The 24,583-nt window shown below is 45.6% G+C and overlaps 1 protein-coding gene across 1 annotated transcript in view; it reads left to right on the forward strand.

Moving 5' to 3' along the window:
* The window catches only part of CLEC16A (C-type lectin domain family 16, member A), a 203,709-nt gene that overhangs the window by 4,342 nt on the left and 174,784 nt on the right, over positions 1-24,583 (forward strand). The window contains exons 2-7 of the mRNA XM_012647791.1: positions 7,899-8,027; positions 11,873-12,006; positions 18,029-18,177; positions 19,486-19,591; positions 21,330-21,453; positions 24,151-24,325. Coding sequence (XP_012503245.1) covers positions 7,899-8,027; positions 11,873-12,006; positions 18,029-18,177; positions 19,486-19,591; positions 21,330-21,453; positions 24,151-24,325 — 817 coding nt within the window. The remainder of the gene's footprint in view (positions 1-7,898; positions 8,028-11,872; positions 12,007-18,028; positions 18,178-19,485; positions 19,592-21,329; positions 21,454-24,150; positions 24,326-24,583) is intronic.

Here is a 24,583-nt window from a genome sequence, read left to right on the forward strand (position 1 = left end):
GGGAGCAGTGCACATTGGCAGAACTCCGGTGGTTCAGTAAGGGAGTGCACATGGGGGGAGGGGGAATTACAGGACCCGAGTGCAGAGCCATGGGTCACCAGAGGCCAGGTCCCTCTGGGCCTTGTAAATCATGTTAAGAATTTGGACATTAGAGTACAAACAGTGGGGAGCCGTTAAAAGTTTTTGACCAGAGGAGTGCTGTGGTCTGGCTGAAGTTTGCAGAGTGGATTGGAAGAGGGCCAGACTGAAGGTGGGCGTCTGCTCAGGGGCCACTGCCTTCTGGTGAGTTCTGGGAGCAGCCTGCTGTCATCCACGTACATTCCGTTGGACACTCCTCTCTCTCTGTCTCTCCCTGGCACACACCTCACAAGCCCACCTGAGCACCTGTCCTCTTCCTGCCCATCCAAATGCCAATTCTTCTCTAAAGATTGCACGGGACACTTCAGCTGACGAGAGTTTTACTGTCTTCTCTAACTTCTCTTCTGCTTGTTCTCATTGTCCCACTCAGTTATCGCATTATTATACACTGTCTTCTCATCGCCAAGGAGTGGACTGGCTGTTAGGTGCTATGGGTTCTTCAAGCGTCATCTCAGCCTTGGATTAGAGCCCCAGGAAGTTTGCCAGGGTTCCTCAGGCATGTCCTTTTGCCATCAGAAATCATCTTACTTTGTTATGCATCTTTTTGTCGTTCTCTCTCAATTTGAACGTAAGCTCCATGAAGGCCTGTGTGACTTGTTCAGCTGTGTATATCTTCAGATGCCAGCACAGGACCTGGCAGATAGTAAGCAATCAACAAATATTTGTCACAGGAAGAATGAAAGAGGCAAGTTCTGGCCAGCCTCTTCTTAACTATTGCTTGTTCTCACCAGTTTGGTCACCATGCCTGTGCTGGAACCGTGACTTTTCTCCGAAAAATGTGCCTATACCCCACCATGTATCCCAGGCCCAGTCTCACTCACTGGCCCGGTTTGACACCTTCAGGGGATGATTCACCATGAGAAGCGCCACCCGTGAACACCTTTCTCTGCTCCTCTAATCTTATTCCCCCACCCCACCCCGAGTGCAGCTTCTCCTTGTCCTGCTGGCCAGAAGACTGGACACTGACCAGATGGGACACAGAGTGGGACACACTGGAGAACATCTAGAGGGCCTCTGCCCAGGAGCTGAAAAGGCCAAACAGACACAGGCTCTGTGGCCCCCACCTCCCTCCCACACCTGGCACGTTGTTATTTGAGGTGTGTGTGCATTAGAGGTAAATTGCTAGTCCCCCAGGCCCCCTGCTGCTCTACTCATCCTTTCTCAAGCTCCAGCCTGGGGATAATTTTCAGGATCTTCAAATAGGAGCATCCTAAGAGGAATATTATGGTACGAGGCATAAAACTTGAAGCTATCTTCAAAAAACGCTGTCACTGAAGTTGAACTTGGACAGTATTTCTGTCTGTGAAATGGACATAAGTATTGATTTCCGAGGGATGTGGGGCTTTATTAACTGTAGTGGTTTAACTTGTGAAATTAGTGACTCTCTTGAGAAAGCAGGGTCTGTTGAGGCAGGATTTGTTTATATCTATCATCCTTGGTGATGAACCTCTAGTGTGCTGGTTGGAATTTTTCCATCTCCAAGCATTGGAAACTCAAGCTTGTCTGTTAGGCTGGGGTTACCTAACGTGCAAGGGTCTGATATCGGCCTCTACATCTGCAGAGCTGTTTTGGGGATAGGATAATGCTGGCTGTTTGCCAAAGAAATAGAGTAAGGCTCAGATGTAAGGACTTCCCTTAAGATTGGAAACATATTTTCATACCTTTTGGGTTTGTTGTTTATTTGGTCTTCTTGTATTTTAGGCATTCATGAGTTCATGTAAATGTTTGGCCAATAAAAGTGTTGTTTACTCCATTGTTTGAATTTCTATAGTACTAGAACGGTTATAATCCTCAGGTCTGGAGTCAGACTGCCTGGTTCTAATCCTGGCTCCACCTGTGCTGTATGGGTCCCTGGGCAGGTGCCTCAGCTCTCTGGGGCATCAACCCAAGAGGGCTGTTGTCGTCAGGGTTAAGTGAACGAATACAGCTGAAGCATTTGGAACAGAGCCCGGCTTTAGTAAACTTCAACTGTCTTGATGATGATTAAAATGTACACACAGAGTTTGAGAGAAAATGTTACCATTGTAACAGTCCTTATCATTGTAAGAGAAAAAATCTTAATTTGCTGTAGTTAAATATCAGTAGTAATCATTCTGTTCTTGGAAACTTTTCTGAGATAAGGACCAGCTTTGCACACAAAAATGGTCATCTGCAACATTGTTACCATCCAAACAATTAGCAATCTTCATGCCCTTCAGAAGACTAGCTGCTGTGCTAGTCCTTTCAATGACATACTGTGTAGCCATTAGAGATATTTGCAAATAGTTGTCAATAACAAAAATGCTGTTATTTTAGTTGAGGTGGGAAAAAAGATGGGCATGCAAATGGATATGCAACTTGAGCTCCACTATGTAAATATACATAATGAAGGTAAAGGACCAAGGAAATGCATAGATTACAGCTCCAGGTGCGGTCATCTCTGGGCAGTAGCAGGTCAACGATTGCCATTTCTTTCTTTTTGTTGTCAAAGTTTCCAAGCTCTCTGAAATGAATGTTACATTTATAATCAGAAAGTTATTAAAATGTTTATATCGCTGAAGTGGTTGCATTACTTGATCTTCCAAAGCTCTGGAATAAGATGTAGCATTAAAATATTAAATTTTAATCCATTCAGCGTTTTTCCCCCATTACATTCAAGCAAATGTATATTGAGGATCTCTTCCTAAAACATTACCTAAAACAATGTTCTAAAGCATTTTGGGACAAAAAGACAAGCAAGGTGCAAGTGTAACCACCTTAGAGCTTGAAATCTAGTGGGTATTTCTATATATCAACAACAGATATTTAGAAGGTGACTATTGCAAATGATATCATTTATAATAGCATTAAAAAACATCAGTGCCCAGGAGTAACAAAAACTGTGCAAGACCCCTATTCGGTAAACATGGAAAAAAAAATGCTGGAAATATAATGTTTCACTATTGTAAAGATGGATGCAATTCTTTCCAAATTTAGCTATAGATTTAGGGCAACTTCAAAGGAAATCTTAGTAGGTATTTTTGTGGAAATTGACAAAGTGATTTTTAAATGTATACAAAAATTAAAAGGGCCAAGAATAGTAAGTATAATATTGAGAAAACAGAAGGAAAGACTGGAGGACTTACATTACCACATGGCAAGATACTATAAAGCTGCAATAATTAGCGTAGTGTTGGCACAAGGGTAGACAAGCAGATTAATGTAACTAGAGCAGCCTTAAAGAGGCCCGCACGTGTCACCTGATTAATGACAAAGGTGACGTGGAGTGTAGTAGAGAAACAAGGGCCTTTTAGTAAATGATGCTGGGTCAACTAGATCTCCATATAGAAAAAATTAATTTCAGCCAATACCTCACACCATAAACAAAAATTAGTTCCAGGTGTACTCTAAGTTAAAATGTGAAGGGTAAAACAATAACTGTGTTAGAAGAAAACAGATGTTAACTGAAGAAAATGAGGAGGTTCATAAATTTGAAAAGGAGAGCTTTATTTCTCATGAAGGATTGCAGCCTATGGTGGCCTTTCTGACTGGCTAGGAAGCAGAACTCCCCCTGCCCTCCCAGAAACCAGGAATGTGTGCTTTAATGCAGGGACAACGGGAAGAGGAATTTATGCTGAGCGGGGTGGCCAAATACACATATTTAACAAGCTATAGGAGGAGTCATGAATATTTATCAAAGGAGAAACATGCACATGTGCAATTGAGCTTTATACTCCATTATGGGGTCCATGTTCAGAAAATTAGGGGCCCTCTGATGTCAAAAGGTGAAGCAAGGACACAAAAACCCTTACTGTGCCTACTCCGTAGACTGCTTAAAACCACTCCGTGGTTGGTGGGCTCTTATTAGGAAAGAATGCTGCTTAGTTGTAGTGCTGAAACTGCAAATAGGGAGGAGTAGATCATGAAATTAATTTCTGTTTGGCCCATGAAGAAAAAAAGCCTGATGGTCATTAGCAAGGGAGGGGGTGTAATGAGGTGTGTCTGACCTCCCATCCTGTCGTGGCTGGAATCTCAGTTTTAAGGTTTCTCTGGGTTCCCCTTGGCCAAGAGGGGGGGGTCTGTTCAGTCAGAGTAGGGCTTAGGATTTTATTTTAGTTCACACAGCATTTCTTCATGACCTTGGGGTCGGTAAGAATTTTTTAAGCTTGATTCAAAAAACACTATCCAAAGAAAAGATTGATAAATTGGTCTGTATTAATGTTAAGAACCTCTGCTCTTCAAAAGACCAGGATAGAGTAAAAAGGCAAGCCACAGTCAGAGAAAATATTTGCAATATGTATATCCAGCAAAGGACTTGTGTTCAGAATGTATAAAGAACTCCATCAAATAAATAAGAAGCCATTCAGACTAATGAAAAATGGACAAAAGACTTGCTCAGGCAACTCACTAAGAAGATTTTCAAATGGTCCATAAACATGTATGAAAAGGCACCCAACTTCATTAGTCATCATGCAATAAATCCCTCCGCAGTGTCACCATACACCCAGCAGAATGGGTCCACTGAAAAAAGCAAAGAACACCAGTATTGGACAGGCCGTGGAATGGATGGAATTCTCAGACCATGCCACAGGGCTTTGGGTGGGCTACTGAGCCTCCCCAAGCCTCAGCTGCTGTCTTGTCCTGTGCAGTGGTAACAACGTGCACATCCCCGATTGCTGTGAGTCTGAAGGTCATGTGAAGCCCTCGTCCATAGCCAGGCACATGGGAGCTCCTAGAATCTTTTCAGGTCTTACTACCTTGGCCTTTCATTATTTATCGTTGCTGTAAGGGCCTTGTAGCAGTTACTAGGATTGTCTTCTAGAGACTATTTAATGAAAGCAACAATAATATTATAATATCTAGCACTTGTATCATACATAGTAACTGCCAGTTTAATTATCTGTCTCGTGTTTATTCCTCCTAACAATACCGTAATAGGTAAATACAAAAGTAGGTACTATTGCTGCTCCTATTTTATAGGTGAGATACCAGGTGCATAGAGATGAACTAACTTGCTTAAGCTTACGCAGCTGTTCATGATAAGTGATGGAGATGTGCTCAGACCCTGGCATTCTAGCACCAGTGTCTAATGAACCCATGTTCTCTAGTGCCTCTCAGAAAATAACCCAGACTTTCCAATTACTGCTCTGGTTTCTCTGGACCTTCCCATCACAACTCCTCCCCTGAGGTGCTCTTTCCCTGTTTAGATCCAGCCTGATCTCTCCTTCGTACGTTCTTGGAATAGTCTGTATAATGCAGTAAGGATGTTAATGGCCTGCATTGTAATGACCACAGGATAATAATAGCAGCTGACCGTGCCGCTGTTGAGTAAGGGTCAGTTGCAGGCGCCATGCTTGGCACTCTCTGTGTGTTATCACATTGACCTCTGGAACTTCCCAGTGAGGAGGCCTCAACTGTTAACACCATCTTGTAGAATCTGAGCTGCAGAGGGGTGAAGTGCCTTGTCCAGCGCTACAGTGAGGAAGTGGCAGCGCCAGGGATCAAGCCCAAGTCTGACAGACTCCAGAACCTGAACTCTTCACCACAGTTCTGTGCTGTCACTTGTGCGTGTGGCGCTTGTACCCCTGGCTGTGTTCAGTCTATGATGCTCTGATCTAACGGTGTTCATAAAGACCGTCCCCTGCCCCATCCAGCATGTGTTGAGCACCTGCTGTGTATCAGACATTTGGAGTATTAATATATTGGGGTCACCAAGAGCAATAAGATGATGGTACTGACCTTGAGGAACTCAGGTCTAGTAAGAGAGGCAGGTCATTGAAAATCAGGGTGGTCTCTGCAGTCCCGAGGTGGGGTTGAGGGAGGAGAAGCCTTCTCTAAGGAAGGCTTTACCAAGAGATGCCTGAGCTGAGTTTTGAAATATGAGTAAGAGTTTGCTATTCAGTGAGGGCAGCAAGGGCATTCTAGGCAGAAAGCCCAGACAGTTGAAGTCAGACCTGGTCCTAAAGATTTTAAACTCTCCTGTCCTTGTTGGAAGTCTGCAGAGCAGACTCACTCACCCAGGCCACTGCCTCCCGTTGGGCCAGGAGTGTGATGCTAATGGATGTCATCCTCTACACAGAAGAAAATTCCAGAGTGAGGGAGCATCTGCCCCTCCCCCACACTACCAGCAATGCCTTGTCCCCAGCAGGGTGTCAGGCATCCTGTGGACTGCATGGAGAATGTCTCTGGTAGCCACCGCTGGCATGGTGCAGTGGCTGTCAAACTTCAGTGGGATTGGGGCCCTGTACCTAAAAGTCAGGGTGTGGGGTAGGGAGCAGCTTAAACAGGTGATTCCAATGCAGAAGGCTTGTGAACCTCAATTTGAAAAACTCTGCCCTCGAGTATTTTGGGGAAGATGCACTGGAGGCGAGATGCAGACACACAGATTTATGAGCGGGTGTCCCTGCGATTCATCCCAGCGTGATTCAAGTGCTGCAGAGTTACCGTATCACAGAGGGCAACTTGGCTCGTGCTCCTACATGCAGCCCTGTCCATAGATTTGGGCACAAATGGTGGAGGATTTATGTTTTTGGAGGGATATTCTAGTTATTGCATGTTAAAAATTGCATGCCATTTCTGATGAGTTAATTAAATGCTTGATTATATTGTCTTTAAAATAGACCAGCAACAGTATTAGCTAAACCCCAGCCCCCTAAAGCAGCAGACCGCTCCTTCTTGTTCCTTCTGCATGTTCTACCTCTTCATATCTCACCTGTTTTTAGAGATTGTAGATGGAATGATCCCATTTCATCTTTCCCTGCCTTGCTCTCACCGGCCCTTCTCCCCGCCGCCCAAAACTGAAGATGGCCATAAACAAAATCAGGAGATGACTTTTCCTGAGTCACTTCCTCTGGGTGTCTTCTTTTCCTTTCCAAGCCTGAGGCTCCCTTGGCAGGAGAAGTTACCTGGATCTGTGGGCCCTGGAGGAGTGTCTTAAAAGCTGTGTCAGGTGGCACTCTCAGGGCATCCAGCCAGGCTCTGGTCCCCTCCCTAGTCAGGACCGGCTTCGATGATACTTTTGGTCTCCCCCACTGCCAGCAGAGCTCTTGAGGACTGGACTGTGTCTTCCCATCTCTACCCCAACGCTGGCTCCCAGGCCTTTGGATGGGTGAAGTGTGGTATCATAGCCTCTCTAGCCCATTTAACTCTGAATTTAACAATCTGTTCTAAGCAAATAAGACGGTTGCCCCGGACTGCAAACCACAAACTTCATTTGAGCCATACGTTCTGATGGGCATGTGGCACTTCAGGAGGCGGTTATGGGCACTCCAAGGGGAATCTGGATGGCACATAATTTTTGTCCCAGCCACTGGCTTTGGGACCCACCCTTTTTAAGCTGTGGCTCCAGCTCCAAATCTCAGCAGTGGGTCCTGGGTTTGGCCCTGAGCCATAGTCCCCACTTGTTCCACTGGCATCAGAATCCCCAGGGAGCATGTGAAACAGGCTGACGCCTGTTCTTCCCTCAGTCCTACGGAATCTGAATGTCTGAGGGGCTCCAGTAGCCCCAACTTCATCCAGCTCTACAGACGATTCTCTTGCACACTAACGTTTGAGAATAGCCCTCTTCAAGGGCTTGGTGATTGTCTTGTCTCAGTTTGGGTTGGTGTGTCTCTGGTTGTTTCATGCTCCCAAGCATTGTCTGCCACTTTTCTTGGGTGGTGAGTTATGTCTAATCTGAATGGGAAATTGCGCTAACTGAAGAAGTGCTGCTGTGTTGTCTCCAAAATGTTGCTAATGGTCATTGAGCTCGACTTTCATTTCAATTGGTAATCTTTAATTTCTTTTTCTCTCCTTCCTCTCAGGTATCTGTACCACGTTTTGACCAAAAACACCACAGTCACTGAACAGAACCGGAACCTGCTAGTAGAGACCATCCGCTCCATCACCGAGATCCTGATTTGGGGGGATCAAAATGACAGCTCTGTGTTTGAGTAAGGGTTTCTAATGATTCTTTGTTTTTCGATTCTTCTTCCTTTGAATGTTTTTCTAAATGTATACTGTGAGTCATTCCTGATGATGTCAGGATTTGACGCTAATTTGGTCTTGCCCAGATATCTGTCTCTATCCATCTATCTGTAAAAAATGTCCTTGAGACATTGTAGAAATGCAAGCCAAAAATGGGGAAGATATGGAAATGAGTTTCTCCAGAAAACCTGAAAGTGTCATGGGTAATTTTCCTCCAAGTAGTGTCTGATTATTTCCCCAAAGGAAGGAGAAAATGTCCTGGGTGGTTAGATTCTCTGTGAACAGACAGGACCCTCCCCTGGGGGAGTCACCGAGGGTCCCCAGTCACTGTGTTTACTGATGGTCAGGCACAGTGCTGAGCTCTTGATGAGACAATCCAGTTAAGTCTCCCACCTGCCCGGGGGCAAACCCTGTTGGTGTCCCCGTTTTTACTCAAGGTCACAAGGCTGGTAAGCAGTGAAACAGTGGCCCACACCCAGAGTCCAAGAGTGGTTTCCCTGAATTCTTGCACTTCCTAGATGAGCAGTCTTAGGCCAGGCTCTTTATCTCCCTGAGCCTCAGTTTCCTCATCTTCAAAGGAGAGAGGAAAAGTTCCCTGGCTGTGCCTGATACAGAGTAGGCACTCAATAAATGACAGCAAGTGATAAGACAGGTGTGTCTACTGGGTGGTCGAAAAGCAAAGGCTGTAAAGCCATGGGCTACCTCCCTAATAGACCTGTGTTGGTATCTCAGTGCAGGAGGGTCTGGGATTGGGTTATAGCAACCACCAAACACAGATTTCATATGTGTCTATATTCTCAATTATAAATATTGAGGCCACTTTTAAAACCCATTTTTAAAAAGTAAAGGTGTTCCATTTCCAGCCTGGCTTCTTATTAGATATCCTGAATTGATTTTCATGATAGGTCTATGCTTTCATCAGTTAGGTTATCTAATAAACTACTTGTGGAAAATGCAAGCTCCTTAAAATGCAAACCTGTGAATACTGGCTATGATCCCCTAAGGAAAACACGTGAGTAGTAAAGGAAGGTGTTGCTTACAAATGGGACTAGCTTCCTTTAAGGATCCATGAGGAATTTATTTATTTCTGTGTTTGAATTTGTTATTGGAAATGAGAAATATACTTGGGTTAAAGATTAGAAACTGTGTCCCCCTTGACTAGAATGGACTTAGTCCATCTGTAACCTTAGAAAAAACTACTGAGCTGTTAGAGTTTCCGTGATTTTTAAATAGCTGCCCAGTGGAGTCCCCAAGAAAATTTTGTTTTTAATAAATCTTACAATTTTGGAATAATTTTAGATTACAGAAAAGTTGCAAAGATAGTACAGAAAGTTCCCATATACGCTTCGCCTGGTTTCCCCTGTTGTAAATATTAATATATTACTGGGGTGCATTTGTCAAAAATAAGAAACTGACATTGGCATGTCACTATTAAGTAAACTCCAGCTTTGGTTTGGATTTTGCCCGTTTTTTCATTAACATCCTCTTTCTGCCCCAGGATCGCATCCAAGCTCCCACAGTGCATTTAGCCATCACATGTCACCAGTCTTCTCTGGTCTGTGACATTTTCTTAGTCTTCTCTTGTTTTTGTGACCTTGACAGTTTTCAGGAATACTAGCCAGTTCTCCTGTCCCCCAATCTGGGTTTGTCTGATGTTTTTCTCCTGACTAAATTGAGGCCTACAGGGGAGATTGCTGGAGAGGGGAAGTTCCCCTCTCATGCCATCATTGATTGGCAGGGCACGCTTGATGTCCATGTGACATCCCTGGTGCTGTTAACCTTCAACACCTGGTAAAGGTGATGTCTGCCAGGTTTCTCTCCTATAAAGTTACTCTTTCCCCTCCCCTGTGCTGTTCCTTAGAAGACCGTCACTAAGTCTAGCCCACCTTTTCAAGGTGAGGGGGTGGGAATTAGGCTCTACCTTCCAGAAGCCAGGAGTACATATATTATTATTTGAAATTCTTCTACATGCAAGATTTGTCTCTTTTCTCCTATTCATTGTATTTATGCAATCATTTATCTATATTGATATGGATTCACGGATATTTATTTTATACTTTGGGTTATAATCCAATACTGTGTTATTTATTTTGATGCTCAAATTGTTTTAGCTTTGGCTATTGGGGGAGCTCTTTCATGTTGATTCCTGTGTCCCTTTGACAAACTTTGGTCCTTTTGAGCACTTTCTGACTTCTTGGTATTATAAGATGCTCCAGGCTCTTCTTATATTTTCCCTGCCCAGCCCTAGAATCAACCTTTTTTCTAAGTTTTTCTTGCTCCACTCCCCTAGGGAGTTTTTAAAGATTGAGGCTCGTGGATTTCACGCTAGACCTACTGAATCAATCCCTGGGGCAAGATCCTAGGTATAGACAATTTAACAAGTTCCCGAGTTGGTCACTGTGCAGCAGTGAGTTTGTTGGTGGCACTTGGGAGTCACTGACTTATACAAGCTAAAGTGAAGGTAGACAAAATAGGTCAAATGACAGAAATACTCTGGAGGTCAGTGTGAATGGTATTCATAGGCAGACTGGCTCTCAGAGTCAGAAAAGATTTTAGGGGTCTTTTTTAGGTCATATTCATTTACCCTTTCGTCGATTCAAAGAGGAATTATGCAGCACTGAGCAAGTGCCAGGCCTGTGATCCCACCACCGTGGCAATGGTAGATGAGGCACCCAAAACCAAGTCAACCAGCAGGCACATGTGACTTTGGGGATTTCTTCATCTTCTTTTTTTATTTTTTTTTTGAGACAGAGTCTTGCTCTATTGCTTGGGCTAGAATGTGGTGGCCTCAGTTGTAGCTCACTGCAACCTCAAGCTCCTGGACTCAAGTGATCCTCCTGCTTCAGCCTCCCAAGTAGCTGGGATTACAGGCATGTGCCACAATGCACAGCTAATTTTTTTCTATTTTTGGTAGCAGTGGGGTCTTGTTCTTGCTCAGGCTGGTCTTGCACTCCTGACCTCAATCCATCCTCCCACCTTAGCCTCCCAGGGTCCTAGGATTACCAGCGTGAGCCACCATGCCCAGCCCCAGGGATTTCTTCTGAGTATACCAAATGAGAGATTATCACATCTTAGCTTGAATGCAGAGAACACGTAACAAGAAACATAATTTTCTTCCTTTAAAGAAAGACATTAGGGGGTTCTATTTCTTTTTTAAGACTAAAAGAGCTAACGTGTACCCCCAAAAGCCGGTGCCCCCAGGCTGTGTACAGACACGTGTGCTGTCCAGAACAAAAAAGGCAGAAGCAGACTTGGGGAGTGGCTAGGGTTTCCCCACCACATCAGCACCTGTGTATTTCTTTCCCCCAGATAGGAAACTACAAACTTGAAAGTTTGGGGACCAAAACTATTCATATTCAGCAATATCTTATCCCTTTGCAGAGAATTCCAGTTGTTTTTTTTTTTAACATGCAAAGATGTAAAGAGCCAAGGAAAGAGGCTTATTACTAAGGGAAACTAAGGATACAAACTGTTTGGTGGAAGATGCAGCTTGTTGGGTTTACAATCATAGATTACTGTGTGATCATTTAGTCTGCAAAGATCTTTCCTGTGCTGTCAGAAATCTGGTTCAGTGTTTCCCGGAATCGGCACTGCTCTATTCTGGGAAGAGAGTTGAGGGGTTGCGTGTTAGCCATGATGGGAGATGGCCTTTTGGGAACTGGATGGCGTGGAAGCTGAGGCCACGTGGGTGGTGTGATCTGGCATCCGCGGGTGCCTTTGGTCGGAGGCGGGTGTATGCGCGTAAATAGAGGCTGATTTTGATTTCCACATGTGGAAGCAAACCGTTGACTCTTTCCCATTCTCTCCCCAGCTTCTTCCTGGAGAAGAATATGTTTGTTTTCTTCTTGAACATCCTGCGGCAGAAATCAGGCCGTTACGTGTGTGTTCAGCTGCTGCAGACCTTGAATATCCTCTTTGAGAACATCAGTCACGAGACCTCCCTTTGTAAGGACATTCCTCGACGTTTGCCTCTGTACCGCTGGACATGAGCGGGGTGTAGTTTGGTGTGATTTTTGTATGTCTGTGCTTACTTTGCATATTAGTTTGCTTGGGCTGTCCTAGCAAATACCACAGACTAGGTGGCTTAAACAACAGAAATTTGTTTTCTCATGGTTCTGGGGGGTAGAAGTCCAAGATCAAGCTGTTACCAGGGTTGGTTTCTGGTGAGGGCTCTTCCTGGCTTGCAGATGGCCACCGTCTTGTCTGTGCATGAGTGGAAAGGGACAGAGAGATACCTAGTGTCTCCTCTCCGTATAGGTTTACCGGTCCTATCAGATAAGGGCCCCCACCCTTTTGACCTCATTTAACTGTAATCACCTCTCTGAAGACCCTGTCTCCAAGTGTAGTCACAATGAGGGTTAGGACTTCGACATCTGAATTTGGGGCAGACACAACTCAGTCCCTAACACTGTGTTTATCTCTGTGTGGTGGGGTACTATGAGCGCTAAGAGAGGGTTCCCCTCTGCTGAACGATTCTGGGGTATTTGCATTTCTTCTTTATGATGTGATATTAAAGAGTTGGGGTTGCTGAATAATGAGCCCGTGGAATAAGGTTTAGAAGAAGCAGAGTGAGGAAGAACTTGACCAAAGAGCATGCAAGGGTGTGGGCTTTGGCACCTGCCTCTCCTGCTGCAGTCCTGCTGCACGACTAGTAGTGTGTGACCCTGAGCTTATTATAATACCTGCCCTCACTAAGCCCTGGTTTTTCTTTATCTGTAACGAGCAGCCCTGAGAGGCAGGTGCTGTTGGTGTCCTCATTTTAACACCAAGAAAGTTTGGGTCACTGGCCCAAGGTGACAAGGCCAGAATAGAGAAGGAGTTTCATTCCAAGTAACTTAGCTCAGGGGTCCTCAACTGGGGGTGCATGTGCCCCCAGGAGACATTTGACAATGTCTAGAGACATCCTTGGGAGTGCTACTGGCATTAGGGGATAGAGGCTAGGGATGCTACTAAACATTCCACAGTGCGCAGGACAGGACCCCACAACAAAGAGTTATCCAGCCCTACATGTCAACAGCACTGAAGTTGAGAAACTCTGGTTTAGCTCCTAATCCTCCGTGCTTCACCACTAGCTTTATTATTCCAAGATGACTCTGCTAAGCCTCTGGCCCTGCCCATAGGAACTACGGGAGAGGCCAGTGGCCAAATGTCTATATCAGAGGGAGGCTCTAGGTCTCCAGGACAGGTTGGAAAAATATGTTCAGTGCATGGAAGGAGGTAGAGATGGGGGCATCCCTCCCTATGAGGAGAGGGAGGGGAAGGAGCTGCTGGGTGGTGGCTCTCGGCAGTGGCCACCAGGTGGTGCTGCTGCCTTGGAAACGCCTTACAGACCGCGAATTGAGAAATGCGGGCTGACTCCTGTCTCCCTAAGTGGCTTCCCTTAATACTAGCTCCTGTTTCGCTGGATCTGAAAGAAGTGCAGTTTCTGGAAACTGAGTGGGGAAGCTCCAGCTCAGGGGCACAGGCCCTGAACTCAGACCACACCAGGCCCCTGGCCAGACCGAAGCAGGTCCACGCTCCCTGTTTGTGTTAAGTGGAGATGGTAGTAGCTGGGGAGTAGAGGGCTTGAGGAGTAGTTGTGAGAGCAGGTGTGCAGAGCTTAGCATGGGGTCTGGCAGGTGGTACGTGCCCATGGTGTCGGGGCTGTCACTTATTGGAGACCCTCAGTGGCTCTTCTCTGGTGACCCTTTCCCCAGCTAGGCACAGGGCTGCTGGACTAAAGATGGGGGTTGGGGCAGTCAGAATTCTGGCTTTTAGAGGGTTTCTCTGAATGACGGTTGCATGGCTTTTCTCTTTTTTATTGTGTATATTTAAGGTGTACATCTTGATGATTTGGTATATGTATACATGGTGAAATAATCACCACAATCAAATAATTAACATACCCATTCCCTCGCATAGTTACCTTGTGTGTGTGTGTGCAGTGGAAATACTGGGGTCTACCTTCTTAGCCAATTTCAAGTATGTAATACAGTATCGTTGGCTGTAGTCACCGTGCTGTACGTTAGATCTCCAGAACGTATTCATCTTGCGTAACTAAAACTTTGTACCCTTTGACCAACATCTCCCTGTTTCCCCTCCCTCCAGCCCCTGGAGACCACCACTACTCTCTGCTTCTATGAGTTTGACTATTTTAGATCCTACATATAAGTGAGGTCATGCAGCATGCGTGGCCTTTCTTGTACTGGGACCAAAAAGGGTTCCCCACTGTGAGAAACCCGGGCAGATGTCCCTTGCTTCACGGACAGTTCACCAGGGTGCCTTTATAAGCCCTGCAGAAAGAGCAGGAATCGTGGCTTGTGTACAGAACTTGGATTTGCAAGGGGTGAGGAGGATAGATGACCTTTGTTTTAATTTTTATTTTCTCATAGAAAGAAGGTGTCCTTATTGTAAAACAGTAACAGTAAGCCAAGCATTAGAGAAATATAGAAAGTCAAATTTCCATTGAATCTTGCCTAAATGGTTCATTGTACACAAATCATTTTGCTGTTTGCTTTTTTTTTCCCACCCTCCCAATCTTCTCATTGTCCCTTCACGTAACCCTGCCTGATTGGGCTCAAGAGCTGTGTCTTGCTGTGCCATAATCTATTTAACCTGACCGTGGGCATTTAGGTGGTTTCCAGTTTTTCACTATTACAAACAGCTATTTCACAAATGCACCTGTTGCCTGCTGGGTTTGGTGACCTAAGTGATAGCGTCCCGAGAGACTGAGATTACTTACAGACTCCCGGGTTTATTAGAAAAGGACACCACAGAAAGTCAGCCACACAGCGAGGGGGTAGCAGAAAAATCCCAGCCCAATAATAGAGGCACCGCCACTGCCCCCATGTGGTCCCCTGCCACCCACAGAGTAATCTCTTGGAGGCCCTGGAAAAGTCCCTGCTGGGGAGTAGCTGGAGCCTGTGGCTGTCCCAGCTCCAGAGTGCAGCCGAGAGACTCGCTGTTGCACGTCTGAGCACCTAGCATAGGCGTCTGTGCTGCTGGTGGCCCGGAAGCCACTAACTAGTCACGACAGGGCTCAACGAGACATCCCAACAGTGCCTTCTCCTGTCAGCCCACTACCCCTCCCCACTTGCCCCTAGCCACAGCCAGAATGACGCAAAATGAGAAAGAAGTGCTCCTCGTATCAGAATCACCCGGGATGCATGTTTCATGTTAGATTCTAGGTGGATAAATAAATTGTGGACTATTTAGAGAATGAAATACTATATAGCAAAAAAAAAGGAAAAGAAAAAATATATTTCTACCATTATACACGCAGCAACAGGTATTACCCTCAGATGTGGGGAGGAGCGAGAGAGTCCAGACCCAGGGCGCAGGCGTACTGTGAAGTTCAAGAGCAGGCAAAATGGGTCTGGGGTGATAGACGTGAGAATAGGGTTGCCCTTGGGGCAGGGGTACTGACTGGGCAGGGGTGTGAGGGGCCCTCTGGAGAGCTGGGAAGGCCACACGTCTGATCTGGGCGGCGCTGGCGCAGCGTGTGTAAATGTAAAAATTCCAAGGTGGGTGCCTTGGGTTTGTGAGGTGTACGTATGTATATGAAAAGACACATGTACGTGTACTTAAAGTGCATATATATGCATATTTCCACATATATCACACTGTACACTTAGAATTTGTGATATATGTAACCTCATTTTGAAAAACATTAAGACTCTTAGGACCCCATTCCAGACCCACTGACTCCTCCCTTGGAACAGGCCCCAGGAGCTGCCTCAGGAATTGTTATAATCAGGAGATTTTGAAAACCATTCTTCTAAGACTGCAGACCACACGCCTGTCTGCCAGCCTGCTCAGGGCATGCACAGTGGCTTTCCCAGAGAACCAGCCTCCAAGGAGGACCCTTTCCTGGGCCCATGCCGTGGCTTCTGTCACTGTCCTAAACTCCTAGATGGCTCCTCATGTTGTTTTTGGTGATTCCAAATGTACTTCAATAATACTTTGATTGGCCAGGTGCAGTGGCTCACGCCTGTAATCCTAGCACTCTGGGAGGCCGAGGTGGGAGGATCGCTTGAGGTCAGGAGTTTGAGACCAGCCTGAGCAAGAGCCAGACCCCATCGCTACTAAAAATAGAAAAAATTAGCCAGGCATGGTAGCGCATGCCTGTAGCTGCTTGGGAGGCTGAGGCAGGAGGATCACTTGAGCCCAGGAGTTTGAGGTTGCAGTGAGTTATGATGATGCCACTGTACTCTAGCCCAGGTGACAGAGTAAGACTCTGTCTCCAAAAAAAAAAAAGAAAAAAAAAATACTTTGACCTAAGTTAGGTACCTTGTTGGCTCCAAACAACTTAATGGTTAATTTCCTACTTACGCAAGAGCAGCTGTGTTCAATCCTGGGAATATGGTAGTTTAGATTCTGAATGTCCAGTAATAGTAATAAGAATAATGGCAGCTGACATTACGGAGTGCTTACTTTGTGCCCCATACCGTCCTGAGTGCTTTTTGTGCATCATCTCCTTTAGTGCTTACCACAGCCCTGCGAGGAAGGTACTGTTCTTCTGTTTTCTAGACAAGGAAACTGGGGAGTGGGCAGGGTCAGCAGCTTGCCCAAGGTCGCACAGCTAGAAGTGGCAGAGGTGAGATGTGGACGCAGGCAGGTGGGTCCAAGTCCACATTTGAACCCAGTGCCTCCCGAACACCAGCATGCGTGGGGAGCCCTGCAGGCTTATTACACACACAGACCTGACTCTGTCTAGGTCAGGGTTGGGGCCCAAGATGCTGCTGTTCTGACAAGCTCCAGGGGATGCTGTGCTGCCAGTCCGAGGACCAGACACTGAGTAGCGAAGCCCTGAACCACGCCACTCTGCTGCCTCACCCGTAGTGCGGGCGTCGATCACGTTCCGCCTTTAACCTTCTGTGGGGAGGCAGGAGATCTGGTGCACACCGGCAGCCCAAAGGACAGACAATGGACCGAGGTGCCTGCTTTGCTGAGTGGCTGGTGAGAACTCAAGAGGGGAACGTGCCCAGCAAGGGGTCAACACCAAGACTTACAGCCGCAGGCCACAGGCTGCAGCTGTCAATAGATTTGCTCTTGCTGGCCAGCACAGCTTTAAAAACTAGTTTATCCAGTGGTGAACATTTCAAGATCTGGAGATGCAACATGAAAATCTGTGGTTTCCAGCCTCTCTTCCGTGGTTGGAAGTTCTCGCCGTGCTGGGCCTACATTTCCACAGGGCCGGGGGCTGGGAGCTGGGAAGTGGGGACTGCTCTCCAGTTGGACCCAGGGCCCTCGGGCCCTCATCACCCAGTTTCCATTGTCGGCCCCCATTAGTGCGTGACAAACACAAGCTCTGACGTCAGGCCTGAGTTCAAATCCCTTCTCTGTGACTTACTGTCTCTGTGTCCTTAGGCGAGTTAATCGACCTTTCCGAGCTGTTTTTGCTCATCTGCAAAATGAAAGATGATGATAATGTAGAGCGCTCAGCCTGGTGCCAGGCCTGTTATAGGGGTTCAGCATAAAGTGACCTTTATGAAATCAAGTCGCTATCTAAGGAAGAAAAAAACCATGTGTAGCTCTTTGTGGCATTCAGGGATGTTGATGTGCTTTGTGATGGCAAAATGGGGCAGCTTTTTATAAAACACAGTGCCTTTTACCCTCATCCATGGGTGGTTTGTGAAAATGCCCAGGCACTGACTAATCTTCCCCACCCCTGGCTCTTTGCTGAACTTTGGTAGTAATGAAAAGAAAATGTTTGAGTGTCTTTTTCTATTTGGCGTGGGAGGGAGGGGAAGGGCTTTTCTCTGGCAGTGCCTTTGAACTTTCTGGTGACTATGCATAGTAGATGATTTCTTTGCTGGTTAAAGGTTAAGCCGCTCCCTGTTAGTTTGTTTAATCCCAGCAACCCAGAAGCTTCACTGATTCAAGTACATGAACATGGTCGTCTGCTTGTTACCTGACATCCTTTGCTTATCTTTCCTCTGGCACGAATTAACCTGTCTGTTTTGCTTTGTTTTTTTCCTCCCTCCAGATTATTTGCTCTCTAATAACTATGTAAATTCTATCATCGTCCATAAATTCGACTTTTCTGACGAGGAGATCATGGCGTATTATATATCATTCCTGAAAACACTTTCGTTAAAGCTCAACAACCACACTGTCCATTTTTTTTATAATGAGGTGAGTAACTGCCAGAGGGCACATTCGGATATGAAGCTACACCAGTCGTAGCAGCGCCATCTGGGTGGTTTGTGTCTGTTTACAAAGCACTTACAAGCCCACTGTCATAGTTTTCACAGCAACACTGTTTGACTTTGGCATGCTTTAAAAACATTTTTTTATATTTAGCAAGTTATCTTTCTATTTGTAATGTAAAATTCAATTTGTGCTGAGAGCGTTATACTTGGCAGAGAGAAGTGCCTAGAAGTTGCTTTGGGGTTGTGTTGCCCTATGGGAAAAACAGGAACTTCATTCAGGCCTGGCTTTGCCACTTCCCTGCTGTGTGACCTTAGGGAAGTCCCAGTTCCTCTCTGAGCCTCAGTTTCCTCATCTGAGAAATGGGGATAAGAATATATACCTTGTAGGGTTTTCAGGGGTTAGATTAAATGAGATGATGTTTTCAAAGCATCTAGTATGTACCTGGCTCCCTAAAATCACAGATATTGCTATTCTTTGTAAGCTAATGTCCCTGGCATTCCTTGGGAGAATTATTAGCAGCTTAAATAAATGAATTGCAGTTGCTCTCACAATTAAAAGAAGCTTGAACAATGAGGTCAATTTATCTCACATACCAAAAAGTATGGACACTGGCTGTGCTGGGGCTGGTTCATCCGGTGGCTCAACCACATCAGCAAGGACCCAGGCTTTTCCGTCTTCCTGTTCTGCTGACCATACAATTGGCATTGTCCTCGGGTTCAGCCTCTCATGGTCACAAGTTGGCTGCAGCAGCTCCCAACATCACATACTCAAGTGCCACTTCTGAAATGCCTGATGAGACCACTTCCCTTTTTGATTCGCCTTTTAACTTCCAAAAAAAACTTTCCCAGAAGCCTCCCACCAGACTTCCCGTCATATCTCACTGGTCAGAATTGTGTCACACTGAGTGCTTCTTAGGTGTCAGGTGCTACAGTAAGCACGGGACTAGAAATGATCTCTTTTAATTGTAGTAACCGTGAAGTGGATGTTATTATCCCCATTTTGTAGATGAAAAAACGGAGGCTTAGAAATATTGCGTCACACAGCTTAGAAGTGGTGGAACAGGAAACGAACCTAGGTCTGACATTCCCTGGACTCTTTTCTATTTCTTCCATGGCTTTGCCTCCCGCCTTTCCACGTTGTCCACTGGGAATGAACCACTGACTTAAAGTTCGCATTGGCAACATTTTTTTTTTCTTTTACTGAAGTCTCTGCTGGAATTCAGAAAGCTGGGTTGGGGACAGGCCTGGCTTACAGGTTTGTAACTCATTTTTGGTACTTCTTTTGTTTTAGCACACCAATGACTTTGCCCTGTACACAGAAGCCATCAAATTTTTCAACCACCCTGAAAGCATGGTTAGAATTGCTGTAAGAACAATAACTTTGAATGTCTATAAAGGTAAGTTTCCTTGTGAGCGCATGCCTTGGCTGATTTCTAACTTGGCATCCTGTGTCTGTGCATACGGTTCTCTGACAGCAACTAGGGAGCTTGTTTATTGTAAGCCGTGGCTGCCTGTCTCACGCACGTCTTGCAAGCATTGACCATTTAGCCGGCCCCTCACGTAAGTCTTTGTATCACTTGCCTTCCTGCGCATGATAAAGTCTCGCTCGGTGCTGCTGCACGGAAGTGGGATGCCCTAAGAGAGGCATCTCTGGGATTCCAAGTGACCACGTTAGAATTAGATAAAGCAAAGTTGTCTTTTAAATGTTAGATTTAAATTTTTATGTTTTGGCTTGTAAAATATACTTAAGTATACATGGGGGTAAGTTTTTCCTTAAACTTTAAATAATGTGTAAAAGCATGTCACATTGTGAACAGCAGGGGGCAATATTGTATTCCCAACTGGCTGCAGAGCCTAGCGCTAACAAATTCTTCCTTTCTTGCAACACGTACCTAATGCCCAAAACATTGATTGCCTCCAGGAGAAAGTGCAGGGCTCTCTACCTGCACTGCCACTAAGGCTGGCGGGCCACAGGTTTCCTGAACTGGACTCGCCCCTCCAAGGTGATGCCTTGGAATTTCTCTGCCTGATGCCCGGCTTATTTCCCCTGTAGTCATCACACTAGAGCTAGGACCCCATTTTCTCAAGGATTGAAGGGCTTTGACCTTCATGAGCCAAGATGTTATTACTTGAGATGACCCCTAATGGGGGGGGCGGTTCCTCAGGCACTCACGCCAGCCTAGTCCTGGGCTTACATTAAAGAGCCTTGCAGAGAGCCCAATTGGACCTATCCAGAGGTCGCAAACTGAGGGCCCGAGGGCCGGATCCAGCCTTCACACGTTTTAATTGGCTAATATGGTTTTTGAAAAAATATATAGTTGCCGATATTTAAAAACTGGCAGATCTTGCGTGACAATCTGGATTTCTAACTTGAAGATGTAAATTTGGCTATTCTGGGCCTATAGTCTTACAGGGCAGGGGTCAGCTGACACAGAGAAGCAGCCACCCCCTTTGGGGTCGAGGCCCAGGCACCCCAGGTCACACACTGGGCCTGCTGGCTTCGCTTACTGGGCCACCAGCCAACCTGGCAGGCTTCTAAGTTTGCGACCCTGGTCCAAGCCACAGTTGGTTGCACTGCCTCCTGCACGCTGCTTTTTCTCATTCTCTTTTAACCTGCATCTTTCGGTTTAGATGCCTCTGGCCCTAGCTCTCTACCCCCTGAGCAGCTGCCTCGCCTTCCCAGTTCCTAACCCTGTTAACTGTTGTCTGTTTTTGCCTTTCCTTCAATGACGATTCCTGTGTTCCTTATTCCAGTATCATGTAAGTTATTAACCTCTGGTTTTCCGCTTTCTTAACTTATCCTTACATGTAAATACAGGAAACTTGCTTGAGAGTGGTGTAATTTGTAATGTAGTCTGGCTCAATCTACTGCTGCTAAGTAGGCTTTCCAATGCACTATTAATGTTTAGCCCAACTAATTTATTTTATTAATTATAAAAATAACATAAGAACTGCCTTGATGTGTATAGTTTTATGAATAAGATAAACATTTTCAAGTATTTCCAGGAAAGACAGATAATTTCAGATTATAGCAGAGGGCTTTTTCATTGTGGTTGTTTTGTTTTATTAGAATATCTTCCAAGTTATTTTTGGTAGCTTGACTTTTTTTTCCTTTTCTTTTGTGAATTTTCTCAGTGGATAATCAGGCCATGCTGCACTATATCAGAGATAAAACGGCTGTCCCTTACTTCTCCAATTTGGTCTGGTTCATCGGGAGTCACGTGATCGAGCTTGATAACTGTGTGCAGACTGATGAGGAGTAAGTGACGCCCCTGGGTTTGTTCTGTAGGTAGACAGGTGGTTAGAGGGGACTTCAGTTTTCCCTGACGCAAAATAGGCCTGAGAACAGCACTTACCTAACTATGTGTAGGCAGAGCAGGGACACCCATCCTGTAAAAGGTTCTACCCACTTGTTTGTAACAGTGGGAAGTTGGAAACAACTCAAAGCCTCGCAGAGGGAAGAGGGTCAATAAATTCAGTATACCCAGAGATGGGGTTGCTCAGCAGCTGGCCACAACATTAAGGTGCTCCGTCAGCTGATGGGTGAATAATTAAAATGTGGTGTGTCTGTACAATGGAATAGTATTTGGCAACAAAAAGGAACGAAGCACTGACACGTGCTCTGATGTGGGTGAACCTCAAACACGTTACACTCGATGAAAGAGGCCAGGCACGGAGGACCACGTGTCATGTGATTCCATTCATGTGAAATGCCCAGACTAGGCGAACCTATGGAGACAGAGTAGGTCAGTGGTTTCCTAGGGCTGGGGGAGGAGGGCAGTGTTGTTGGGGGAAATAGGAAGTGACTGCAAATGAGTATAGGGCTTTTTGCAGAGAGTCTAAAAATGTTCCAAAATTTATTGTGGTGATAGCTGGGCAACTGTGAATACTAAAAACCATTAAGCTGTATATTTTAAACGGTGAATTTTATGGTATATGAATTTATATTTCAATAAATCTGTTTAAAAAAAAGAGATTGAGATGGTGATTTTGTCCTTAGAGTGATAAGCAGAAGTTCCAGAACAGGATTTTTCTGCTTTGGCACTACTGACTTTTTGCACTGGGTACTGTTGTGGGTGCTGTCCTCTGCATTGTAGGATGTTTGGCAGTATCCCTGTCCTCTACCCACTAGATGCCAGTAGCACCCCTTCCCCAGTCGTGACAGCCAAAAATGTCTCCATACGTTGCCAAATGTCCCTTTTAAGGCAAAATCACCCTCAGCTGAGAACCACCGTCATGGAGTGGCACTTTGCCAAGGCGTGGTGAGAGGTAAACTTAGGGTCAGGACGGTAAAGGGATCCTAGCGGGAGGGGAGCTAGACACACAGAATATTAGATCTGCTGTTGGAAAAGAAGCAAGGGTAGACCGATGGCAGATCTGAATGACATTTGGGAAAATAAGAACCCTTATGGATATGAAGGGTCATGGACATGAGACATAAGGAGGCACTTCCCTCCAGAAAGAACAAAGTTATACAAGAAAGGAAATCAAATCATAGTCCTCTATTTGGCTCTGCAGTAAACGTTATGAGAACATCAATCCCAATTACCATGGAGGGGAAGGGGCAGAGGGAACTCAAAGAGTTCTGTTGTGACTGGAGTTCAATAGATAATATCCAAAATGGCTCAATTGCAAAATAGAAGTCCATGCAGATTTTACAGAAATAGGGGAGGGACTATCTGCAGAAACAACTAGAAGTGTTATCTGCCTCCTCTGGAGAGCGGGTAGAAGTGGAGGAAGCTGGGCCATGGAGCTGCTATTTTTTATTAGCTTATCAATACTATCTTGAGTTTTAAACCCATTTGCATGTATTACTTTGATATTTTTAAAGCTAAAGTGTTGAAAAATGAGGTGCATGGACTATACCAATAAAGAAAATTTTCCAAAGTATCTTCTTAAGTGGAGAAGAAGTGCAAAACATGGTGTCTAAATGTTCTGGGTCTCAGGTGCGTGGTGGGTTCATAGGTGCTCGTTATACTATTAGGCTATACAACATGTGTTTGCTATAAATACTGAATATCTTATTAAAGCATAAAGGAAATAATTATCCAAAATTATGTAAAAAAAACCAAAATTGATCCTGTTTTTACTTTTTTTCAAAGAAGCATATATGGTTAGATGGCTAAATAGGTGACACTTGTATTTTAGAAGCGACTATAGAAAGAGGTGAAAATGTGGAAAAAACAGACTGTAGGGTCATAAGACCCAAAATGTTAATGGTGAGTTTCTGTTAGTGGGATTATAGGAGACTTTGGTTTCTTTTTGATTTTATTTTTTTCTTTAATTTTTTGTTTTCTAAAATGACAGTCTATTACTTGGGTAATAATAATAGTACAAACAAAATGTCCTGCCCTAGCTAGATTGCTCTTTGCAACAGATACTGCTTTGGGGGTGGCGAAAGTGTGACTCCACCCAAGAGCCCCACCCGGCGTGCCTGGGCAGGGGCCTGGCGAGGGATGTTGTGTCCTTGCTCTGCGTCCCGCGTGTTATTGGGGGAACGTGGCTGCTGAGGCCTGCTTCTCTCTTCAGAACTCCTCTGGAGCATTTTAATTATCAAGGATTTATTGCTCCATTAATACTGCTTATCTGGGGAGCCAGGGGCATCTTGCCACATTGCCTAGTGGCTACTCTTGTGCAGTAGCTTGCTGTAAGAGCTTAGCTGATTTTTGCTTTGTTTATCCCATTTTGGGGAGGCTGTGGTGGTGGGAGGGGTGGTACTGAGGCCCCTAGAGGGTCGAGGGGGACCCTGGCAGTCCCCTAAAATTGACTGCAGTAGACCTGTCCATTTCCCTTGGTGTATCTCCCCAGTAGGGGCCAGGATAGGTGTCTCTTGAGACCAGCTCAAATAGTGGTTGTATGAGTGAACCCCCAGTGACCTAAGTTTCAGGCCACTGATTTTAGGCCCAAAGATTTCGAGCTTCATCCTCCAGGCTGAGGTGGTTGTTTCTCTCGACAGGCACCGGAATCGGGGGAAACTGAGCGACCTGGTGGCTGAGCACCTGGACCACCTGCACTATCTCAATGACATCCTGATCATCAACTGTGAGTTCCTCAACGATGTGCTCACGGACCACCTGCTTAACAGGCTCTTCCTGCCCCTGTACGTGTACTCGCTGGAGAACCAGGACAAGGTGCGTCTATGGGGCCTGGCCCCATTACTCCTGCTGGCCGCAGGCTGTCTTCAAAAGTGGGAAAGAACAGCCACCTTGAATGGGACTGAGCTTTGCAAGGGACCGAGGTTTTGAGCCTGAGGGAGATTCCTTTCAAAGGACACTGGTCTGGGCTGGGACTGGGGATCTGCACGCTTAGCCTGCCCCTCAGGACTCTGAGCTGCAGGGGCATCTTGCAGGGGCAGCCCTGCTTCCGGGCGGGGAGGCCTCGCTCTGTCC

Source organism: Propithecus coquereli, unplaced genomic scaffold (genome assembly GCF_000956105.1).
Source record: "Propithecus coquereli isolate 6110/MARCELLA unplaced genomic scaffold, Pcoq_1.0 Scaffold27, whole genome shotgun sequence".
Lineage (NCBI taxonomy): Eukaryota > Metazoa > Chordata > Mammalia > Primates > Indriidae > Propithecus > Propithecus coquereli.